The 10,941-nt window shown below is 36.4% G+C and overlaps 1 protein-coding gene across 2 annotated transcripts in view; it reads right to left on the bottom strand.

Annotated features, from left to right (window-relative positions):
- Nucleotides 1-10,941, bottom strand: part of KCNT2 (potassium sodium-activated channel subfamily T member 2) — a 114,971-nt gene that overhangs the window by 19,196 nt on the left and 84,834 nt on the right. For both annotated transcript variants that reach the window (XM_066555497.1, XM_066555498.1), the window contains exons 20-24: nucleotides 10,164-10,269; nucleotides 9,762-9,934; nucleotides 8,019-8,090; nucleotides 5,169-5,303; nucleotides 890-1,001 (exon numbers count right to left, since the gene is read on the bottom strand). In XM_066555497.1, coding sequence (XP_066411594.1) covers nucleotides 890-1,001; nucleotides 5,169-5,303; nucleotides 8,019-8,090; nucleotides 9,762-9,934; nucleotides 10,164-10,269 — 598 coding nt within the window. The remainder of the gene's footprint in view (nucleotides 1-889; nucleotides 1,002-5,168; nucleotides 5,304-8,018; nucleotides 8,091-9,761; nucleotides 9,935-10,163; nucleotides 10,270-10,941) is intronic.

Here is a 10,941-nt window from a genome sequence, read left to right as displayed (position 1 = left end):
TAAGATATCTGAGGTGCACCAGTTGGGAGGGTACATAAGAAAACCCAGACTGATTGAGAGACTGATAGGGAGAAAGAAAAGAATGCAGTGAAGGATTTCTGCCCTTGGAGACTTGTCATAGTTGATATTATTTGTCTCTCACAAACTTAGAACATGGTGGGTAGGTCAGATCACCAGGGAAGATTTGTGAGAAAGAGGATTGTGCTTGAGGTTAGAGAGTTAAACAGATGCACAATATTACTTCATATGCTCCACCTGTTTTAAGTAACAGTGTTTTGAATGAGCAGATTAGATTTATCTCCATACAGCCACAGTTCCACAATTTGAAAATGCCAAATATGCATATAGAATATGAAGGTTTTAGCTAACATTTAAGTAGTGTCACTGTCCCTCTCATTCTGACAGAGAACAATTACTGTTCTCAAACTGTCCCATTAATGCCAGTATCTCCAACAGGTACACAGAAATGTGTATAGAAGACACAATTATAGTGCCTTTAAAATGAAGAGGAATTAAAAAATACATTCTATTAAAAGCTGTATGTTTTAAGCATTTAGTCAGTTAAAAGATGTTCCATGTTAATTGCCTGTGTCAGCCTCTTGGACACCAACATTAGCTCTAAATATTTAATTATCAAAAAATATTTCATTTTCCATGAGCAGACTCCACCAGAGAGTTGGTTGATTAATATTATATTATAAAATGATTCAATCAAAACAAACTTTATTCTTAAATGAGGGCAGATTTTTGAAAAAACATTATCTTTTACAGTAGCTCTACAACCATAAATCACTTCACTGTTTCCACTTGTTTTGAAATCTTTGTTTCAAAATCAGAAAAAGTAATAAAACTGTAACATTTAAACTGAGGGTGGGGGAGATCCCCTTACCTTTTCCAATTTGGACAGAGCAAGAGAATAGCAGTCTTTGGCTCTGAACTGCATGAATCTCATGTTGGCTGGGTGAGTTAGCTCTGTGATAATGCTCAGGCTGGAGAACAACCTGCATTTTAAAAGAATGTCATGGTTATACTTCTAATTATAACAGTTACAAATGTAAGGCTCTACACAGCTTCAGCTTGTGCTTGTGCCCATGTTTTAAATGAAGTCCCTGAACCTGTGGTGGGTCTGGGTCCAGTGAATTGCTGGTCCAACAGCAGAGGAAACTACAACACATTCTCTGTAGAATTCACCAAGAAGCACACACTGAGCTCACAAAATACTTAAATGCTGGAAAAAAACAACTTAATTTCATTATTTTTTATTTAATAGTTGGTACAATATCACAAATCTATAGGAAACAACAAAAAATGCAAAAGTTTAAAGCTTGTACTTGGTACCTGGTTGCATGTAAAGTATGACTGATTTATGTACCCTTTCCAGTTGGTTTTTCTTTCTTGAGGTCTGTTTGTATGCTGTGACTACAGTCTGAGCAATATAGATGAAAAGTGACACTTGTGGGAGTTGCTGAGAAAATGTATGTTTATGTATACTTATGTTCTCACTTTGAAATATTTACATATACAAAGTATTTATAACTTAACACCAATTCAGCCTTCCAGTAACTAAAAGCAGTGAAGAGATCTCTACTGTGAACTGGCTGAATTACACAGATCTTCAAGCAGCAGACTCAAGAGCCCCTCCCCACTACTCAGGGCTCCAAGAAACAGATAGAAAATCATAGTTTACACTATTTAAATATGAAACAAGTTGGAATAGAACACATATTATTATTTAAATCTTAACAGATTGTGTCAGAAAGTGAGATGTACATTTGTAGCCTCTTTTGCTGACCCTGGGGCTACTTATCTACACTTAGCAATAGGTAATTGTAGTACTAATTACATCATTGATGTGGCTTCTGTCTCACTTTCCATGGAAGCAGCATTTGATAAGTTAGTGTCAAATGGAATTCAGTGCACCCTTTTGCAAGTCTTGTCCTTTTTCCTCACTTTTGCAGGGAGAAACATCACTGAAATGGCAATTCAAGCAGAGACTAAATGTGAGGAAACATATATCCAGACTGTCTGCCAATATGTGTTAATCCCACACTGTATTTGAAAACTAACAATACTGAATTCAGAATTAGGAGTAATAGGAAATTAAAAGCTAATCTCATGATAAAATATACACAGCAGGAAAAAATGCAGGCTGCTATGTTTCTCTTAAAGATGGTTTCCTATCTTTCACTGAGATATGAAAACTAATTTATATTAGGAAATCAGTTTAAAAACTGGTATTGGTAAAATATTTTACTTATGATTGCCTTTTAGCTGATTTAGGGGAAATTGCTCTCTAGGAAGTCAGGGACAGATTTCATCTTGCCCTGGGTGTAAGGCACACTGCCTGTCAGCTTTTAGCACTGGAAAAGCTCCTTCTGGGCAAAGATCCGTCTCTTCTACCCCATTCTAGTAAGAAAGGACTGGATGGGGAAGAGAAAGCCCTCACCAGCCTGATGGGAGGCATGGCTTGCTGTTGAACTCATATTTGGAAATCAGACAAGCAAGGGAGACATGTAGTTCTTTCCCAAACCACAATGACAAACCCAGAAAATCATGCAATGCCATCATAGCACCTCATTTGGTTTATCTCTCAATTGATGATGACAGCTAAATACCAGCCAAAACACTGACCTGTAATCTGTACTGCTGGCAACAGGCTTCCTGCAGGATTTGAAACACAGCCTTGAAGAGGTTAACTAATAAAACTCTATAGTGGTACAGACCTAGTGCCTGGGGAAATGTGCTGTTTTTCTGAGGAAGGCTTACACCTGTCCACAGGGACTCAGTGCTTGGCTTCCTCTTTAATTTTCAAAAGTGAAAAGCATCTTAAGGTGTAGTCCAAGACTATTAATTTCTCCTTTTATGTTTAAGCTGTGATAACTCGTTCTTAGCGTGCCCATTTGAGTCACACTTCTGTACTCCAATGTCAGGTAAGTCAGTGCTGTGTCACAGATTTAATTGGGCTGGCACAGCTTGTAGCCCTAAAGGTGCTAATAACCCTGTCCTTACAAACAATGCCTCTGACTTCCAGGGTGGGAAGCACACTCTCCTGCAAAGCAGGATTGCTAATTTATGTAAATCGGGGAATAATGACACCACTGGTGTGTGAGAACTGCCAGCCTGGGCTGAAGAGCCTGGGTTACTGCAGCTCTGACATGGCTTTTTCAGGCCTCAGTAACTCACACCAGGGGTGTTTAGATCAGCCTGTACCCTCTGAATGGTCTCACCTGGTGACACCAAAGTGGAACCTTTGTCAGTGATGTGATATTATTGAAAGCAGCATATTAAATCCAGGGGGTTAAAATCCCTCTTTAACACGACAGTTGCTGTTGAGTGCTCTTGCTCTCTACCATGTCCAGTCTTTTCTTCATTACTTTCTGATATTATTAATTATTCATAAGTAATGAAAAAGCTTTCAATATGTTCTCAAAGGTCATTTACAAAACTATTTACCTTAGTGCTATGAATGTAGTTTATTCTGTAGAACAGGTGAATGCCACTACTTTATGCCTCTTCCCAAAGCTTACTTATTTCTACAACATTCACATAATATAAAAATGCAGTGAAATTATTATATGTGTTCTAGGGAAAAAAAAAAAGAAAACTAGTTTATACAATACACTATTTGTGAAAGTTTACAAAGTTTTATGAAAAAGTGTTGTAAAGTCCTAAACCAAAGTATTTATTTTAAATTACTTTGATTGTAAATATGCAGTGTTAAAACAATACTGACCCAGACACAGAGTTTGTACACGACTTAGAGCTGCCATCTAGTTGCAAACAATGTGCAAGACAACTGAAGGAGTGTACACTAACATCTAATGGCATCGTATCATATGTAATTTCTCTTTTACAGAGTAGAACATAGCTAGGGAAAAACCAATTTTACAAGGTTACTTTTGATACAGCTCCTTTTTCCATTTGGGGGTAAACTGTATTTCTGAAAAACTGATATATGTGAACAACTTCGGTGAGTGCCCTAGCACTGTATGGTTAGGAGTAGATCTGAGTGATGCACAGATAAAGTTCAATTATAGAGTCAACCCAAATTTCATAGGTGTGAGTATGAATCACACACCTGTGCAAGTATCAGATACCAATTCAGAAACTGAAATGTTAGAAAAATACAGAATTAACGTTTCTTGTGCAATGCAGCTTTTGCTTCCTTTGAGCACATGCAGAAATGCAAAGAGCATTTAACTGCATTCTCACAGAGCTGCATTTACAAAAAAAGCTCCTTTGTATTTCAATGAGCTCAGTTTTCTAAACCACTGGATTCAAACCACTTTACTATGCATGTCTCTCTGGTCTTTTGTGGAAGGTTTGCCACAGAAAACAGATAACTGCAATGAAAGCAACATTGAATCATACTTCCAGGTCTTATTAGAATGAACACCAGGAAGTGCTCGGCTTAAACCCCAAATCAGGGAGGCATTTCATAGCTGACTGTGTACTGTTTTTTGTTTTGTGTGAGATTTTTTGGGTGTTTTTATTCAGAAAATAATATTTTTCTCAACTCAAAGTGACATATTTTCTTCATACTCACTGAACCAAGATATTGAACACAAAGGCTTTAATTAGGAGAGTTGTTAAAAGGAACAGCAGATCTCATTTTCATCACAGACTCCTCAGCCTGTTTACTAGACTGATCATATTATACTCTCATGACTCTTGCCATGTTGCTGTCAGATGTAATGTTGTATATATGTGCCTAAAAACCTAACTTTTGTGCAAAACTAAACATTCAAAATGTGAACACTTACCACTAACTTCACAGTGATGCAGTGCTTACCTTTCAGCATTAGAAGGATCTGTTTTCCATGTGGGCTTTAGCATTATTGTGAATTTTCTTTTCTCAACTATCTTTCGTCCTAAGTCTTCAAGAGTAACTTTATTTTCCTTCTGTAAACCTGACAGCTAACTTGTAAAATGATTATCTGGTTTTGGGATGCAAAGCATTTTATTTGAGCTATCAGGAGAATACCTCAGGATTCTAAGAGAATTGCTAAGCAGGGTGGGAAAAAGTTTGCCCACGTAAGACACAAATTCATACAAGGGAAAACTTAAGTAGAATAAAAAAAAAAAAAAAGAATAAGCTCTTGGCACAAGAGGCATGAAGTATTTCACAATTAGTGAGGATGTGTAGATAGATTTCAAAAATGCTTTACCTGAAGAGGGTTTGAACATTCACAATAGTCTTGGCATCTGCCATGTAGTCTTCCTCAGCACTCATCGTGCTTTCCTTGTCCACCACCACCATGTTAGCTGCAAAGGTGACCCCACACCTTAATAAGTCATCTAGGCTTTTGTGAAGAGAAAGAGGGAGAAAGAAACAAGCAACTTAAATATGGAACACCTGAAAGATTAGCCATGGGTTGGCATCTGCAGATCAGCTACGTAACAGCTTCTAATATAATCAAGGACAGCATCTCAATTAATTGGCAGAATAGAATATAGAATCTACTTCAGTAGGTTGTTATAGTCCCTCTCTTTTGTTAATGATAAATTTATTTTTTTTAATAAGCCTTTGACAGTTACTTGGGAACACTTTGGCCTTATCCACTGCAACAAATTGCTCCACTGCAGTTACATCTGACAATAGAAAAAACCAAATAAATGCTCCTGGTTGTTCATTCCCACAGTTTTATTTTGGTTTCAAAATGTTAATTAATTAGCTGGAATGTTCTCAGGATGCTTTTAGGAGCAGCTGCAGAGCAGCAGAACTTTGTGAACAGCTGGACAATGTTTGTGTGAAGCCCAACCACAGAAAACACTCACAGACAGCTGAGTTACAGTTCTCATCATGCCTTGTAGCTTTGTCTCCAAAATGAAGCATGTTTCAGCTGTTTTAGCTACAACATTTTCCACAGATCCTAAGCACCTTTTGACAACTGTGGTGGGTTTTTTAACAATTTATTTTGGAAGAATTTATACCATTATTTTTGAAACTGCAATATCACTGATGGTTCACTACAACAAAAGAAAAACTGATTTTATGTGATCTATGAACAACTGCAGTGCATAAGTAGAAGTCCAAACTTTTTTCTAAGTAATTTGTATTTCTGCTTTTTTAGACTTTCAGTTGATCCCTGAAAATACCAGCATATTCCGAAATATCCAGGTTTTCTGCATTTCGGTGTTTCATAAGCTCAACAGCTATTCTTATTTTAGCAGTTATATGTGGCTGGCTTGTGGAGAATTTGAAAAATGCTAATGTGGAAGTATTCTAATTCTAATTCTCAGGTACCTCGAGCTAAAGATTTCTCAAGATTGACTAGAGTTCTACACAACTCTGAAATCTGTTCAGTTACAGATCTCAAATCCTGCCCAAGGGCTGGGGGAGAGGTACCTACTAATTGACACATTTTGATGAAGTGATCTCTGCTATGAATTCTGGTAAAGCTGTTTTTTGGTGGACAATCTACTTCTAACAAAAAAAGAATGGTAAATGAAAGTAATTTCTTTGGTGGTTTTCTCTCTGAGATTATGATACTTCATTGCTGGTTAACAAATGATAAATATTTTATATACTTATAGATAGTAGGTGGTACTTTGAGAATGTATTTTATACTCCTTAATGAAGAAAGGAAAATGTGCATATTTTACAAAGTATTTCTTATCTACAGATGGTCAGATCTGTTAGTTGTATAAGATTTAAAAACATGGTGAGGAAAACACAAGGAATATGTATGAACTATATTTTTAGAAGTATTAATGATAACAGATGTCAAAAAACCCCTCTACAAACTGCAGTTGCCTATTGCACCAGGAATTAAAGTGATTTTTGCATCAGAAAAGATGCAGAAGTTCATGCTGGTATTACTGTGAACTTCTGAATTCTGAATAATCACTTATTCCAAAGACTACATGCTTCATTTTTTTAAAAATGCATTTAATTCTGAAAGAACAACAAAACATCATTAGGGAGGGATTTGGAAATTTCCATTTTGAAATAAACTCAGTAAATTTAAACAGAGTTTAATTTTCTACATTAGTAGAAGAGGTTAACATCTGAGTTATTAATTACTTTAAATACTTTGAGTATTCCCTCCTGAGTACACATTTTGATGCTATTTGGGTTTTGTCTTTTTCCTTTTATATCATCTCCTTACTAAAACTATCTCATGTTTCATTTCCAGGTTGGGAAAAAGGCAACAATTTAATTATTCTGCCATTATGAGTTCTTTTTATAATTATTAAGTATTTAAGAGTTAATAAAGTAGTAGATAGTAATAACGTGTGACACTTTCTTGCTGCGTAGAAAAAAATGTAAAGTAAGTAACACTTCTGTGGGGTCTTCATAAACCTCACAAGGACCTGGTATCACCAAGGTAAATTGTTAAATGTATCACTATTACAAGCAGGAAATAAGCTTTTTGATGTCTAATTAATATTATGGGCTTGTAGCCCCAATTCAGTATGCACTATGTAGTGAAGCAGTTTTCTTTAAATTTACAATCTACACGGAGGAGTTTACTAAAATATTCATGAGTCCTTGCTCTTCTCTTGTTTCTGCCTGATTTTCACATTAAGGTTCTGTTGCTAAACCTATATCCATAAACATGTATTAGCAGAGGTGAAGACAGAAATGTAGGAGTAAGTGATAATTTAAGTGGTGTAAGATGAAGACTTTTGGACACATTCAAGACTGTTTACGTTCTGTAGCTGTCTTTACAAAACCTGAGTCAATGAATTCCAAGAAATTTTAATTCAGTACAGACTGACACTAGAATCAGGGCTATAATCTGTTCATTTGTAGAAACATATAAACTCACCTAAATAAGTGTTAATCTTACGGTTTTGAACATGTTAACTTGTGCTCCCTGTCATGCTTTTCGCAAATGGGCTCCTTTATAAATCAGAAATGTGAAATCCCAAATTACAGCAGACAGACACAGACTATGCATGCAGAAAGCTCATCTCCAACTACAACACACACAGCAGAGCATGCAATGACAATACACACACCAAACCACTGAGACTACAAAGGTAAGTTTGCTAACAGTTATTTCACCTACTTGTCGATAGAGCCCACCATGTAGTAAACCATTGGAAACCAACAGATTGCATCCAGAAAATGCATATCTGGCCTAAGCAGCAGATGGAATTACAAAATGAAACACAGTATCACAACAGCAGCATCTCTTCCAAAATATTTTAATCAACTGGTAGTTTGGGGTTTTTTAAAAAAAATAACTTTCTTAAACTTTGGCATTATGATGTCAGTTAAAGCAGGAAATAGGTTTTCAGAAAGCTGTGAATCAACACTTTGCTGTGATCATAAAGAATGATCAGAATTAACATGCTTATATTAGTAAATGCACTTCTAAAATCAGAAATGTTATGGCACAGGACAATTCCAAATATAAGAACAAATGAGTAATGTCAAAGACACACTACCAAGTTATACTCCAATGGGTGTCTTAGGAAGACGTAAAATAAGCATCAACAACTCTTAATTAAAATGTAAAGTGGAAATCAAATCATCATTTGGGCTTTGTGACACCTACTGCTTTCAAGCCTACTCCCTTTCAGAGGAGTCACTGCAAGCTCTGCATAGAGAGAGACAACAGTAAGGGCGCTGGTTTAATTAGCAAGCAGAGCTTTTACTTCACATTAATCCATCAAAAGTGTGTTTAGCTATAAAGTGTCACAACAGCATTGAAGTGTGTGAAGTTGGGCACTGTGCTGGCAAAAGGAGCTGGCACTAGAGGGCCCCCTGTGCCCGTGGCTTTGCTCTCACACTGTCAGTGGAAGTGATTTAGCCTCATTTAGGCTTCTTAATTTGTGTAATTCACTGTATGTCATAGTACCTACATAAAAACCTTCTGTTTTGCCAACACAGGTGACTAAGGAGCTGCCTGAGGGAAAGTGGGACACTTCACAGCAGGAAATAGGTTTTCTACAAAGCAGGCCTTTGTAGAAAAAATCACTTAAACTGCAACAGATCTGCACAAATCGAAGTGTCAGCCCTGGAATCACAACCTACAAGACATTTTTGCTTTCTTAGCTTGTTCTACGATTCTGTGTACAGGTAACCTCCATTTCTGTGTCTTTCAAACTGTGATTTTAAGTAGCTGAGCTGTACCAAAGTGTTGGAAAAAAAAACCAAGAAGCTAATTAATTATCAGATTATAAATGAACCAGTCTTGACATAGGCAAATTTCTCTGAAATATTAAAATCAGGCAACGAGAAAAATTCCAGTAGTCACCAAGAAATATAAAAGTAACAGTAATACTGCAGGTTTAAATTTTCCTCCATGGCTTTAAATAGTTTTAGATAAAATGTGTCTGGGGGTGTCCTTTTGGCTTAAAGAACTGTTTATCTTTGAGTGTAGAGTTATTAAAAATATACCTAACTGGTCCAGGCCACTAAGTGCATTGTGTTAAGTAGGTTAGTGCTGTCATGTAGCTGTGAAACTGTTATACAGCTTGCTTTTTACAGTGTTTATTAAGCTATTTAATTTTAGCAGTAACATTCACATTTTTGGGGGTGATTTAAAAAAAAAAACTTAGCTGAAACATTGGCCATGAAGAATAAGAACATTTAAGTTTACTATGGCCGTTAACAGTCAATAAAAGTTCAGTTTTGTATATGACAGTGAACATGCAGTATGATTTTTGTCACTAACTTTTCTCAAAGATAAGTGTGCCATAATGTTTTTGATTTTCAGCCGGCCATGTGAAAAGGGGTCATCTAGTGAATAATGGTAAAATGAGTTTAAAACTTATCAGAAAGGGAAAAAAACCATTTTCCTTACGGGTTATCCAGCAGTAATACAATGGGGTTTAGTTCTTTCTTTGGTCGGTAATAAGCTCTCAGTGGGACAATGAAGTTGTATAAGCCATTTCCAGCAGTTTCTGCTGCAACTATAATCAGTTTGTTTTTGAATCCATAGGCTTTGGCATCTTCATAGTAGTTATGCTGGCATCCCTAAAATCAGAGTAAAAAACAAGTTCAGTGGATGTGAACATTGTATTAGATGACCCAACAGAGACCTGGTTAGACATAAACACTTGCTCATGAAAGGGAGGAGAGAATATAGTATTATAGAAAATACTGCACAAACTTCATCTCTAAGGAGAAATCAGAATTTGGCTCTGCTCAGATGCAAGAGACGAATGAGAGTGCAGGATTATCCAGTAGCAGAAGCCCCCTTTACCTTATCTAGTCTTAGACAACAGAAGGGTACTTTTTCATGCAGAAGATGACAAAAGGTGGGAGAACTTCCAATATAAGGAGAGTAAGGAGGATAGCCTTTGGCATACCTAAAATAGAAAAAAAAACATTTTTCAGTATAGCAAATTAGCAAAACACATCTTCCTACCCAAGTGTTTTATGGGATGTTTATACATACGTCCAAGTTTCAGACCAAGCACATAAAATGAACTATGTTTAACAGAGGTCAAAAGAATGTATTTTGCAGCCAGTTCAACAGAACTTAGTGAAAGCTGCCATGCTTTTGGGGACTGAAGGAATTTTGCTTGGGTTTTTGAAAAGTCTGTTGTTTCATAGTGTGCTGTCATAGTGTTTTGAACTGGAAAAATTAAAAAAGGGAGGAAAGAAAACAGAAGTAACTGTACTTCTGCTCTTCCTTCTCCAATTTTTTTTTCAAACATTTACCAAGAATGAGTGAAGTCATTACCTTTTAGCTTTAATAATGTACTTTCAAAATGGCTGAAATAAATTCTAAATGGCAAACCCTCTTCCCGAAGAGGTGAAATTTCTAATTGGCCTTAGTGCTTTTTTACAGGAGACCTTTTAAATCCTGCTGTTTCAGTCTGCACATTTAACATGACTTTTCCTATTATTTTTTTCTCTGGAGCTTGATAATCTTCCCTGGGGCTTCTCATGCTTGCCATTGGTGGAGATGGGAAACTCTGCTGGTTGAGGCACTGGCTTAATTGTGTATTTCAGTTTTAACACCCCTGTCAGCAACC

Source organism: Molothrus aeneus, chromosome 9, assembly GCF_037042795.1.
Source record: "Molothrus aeneus isolate 106 chromosome 9, BPBGC_Maene_1.0, whole genome shotgun sequence".
In the NCBI taxonomy this organism is placed as follows: domain Eukaryota; kingdom Metazoa; phylum Chordata; class Aves; order Passeriformes; family Icteridae; genus Molothrus; species Molothrus aeneus.
The sequence above is the reverse complement of the archived record's forward strand: the minus strand, read 5'-3'. Positions and strand labels throughout refer to the sequence as shown.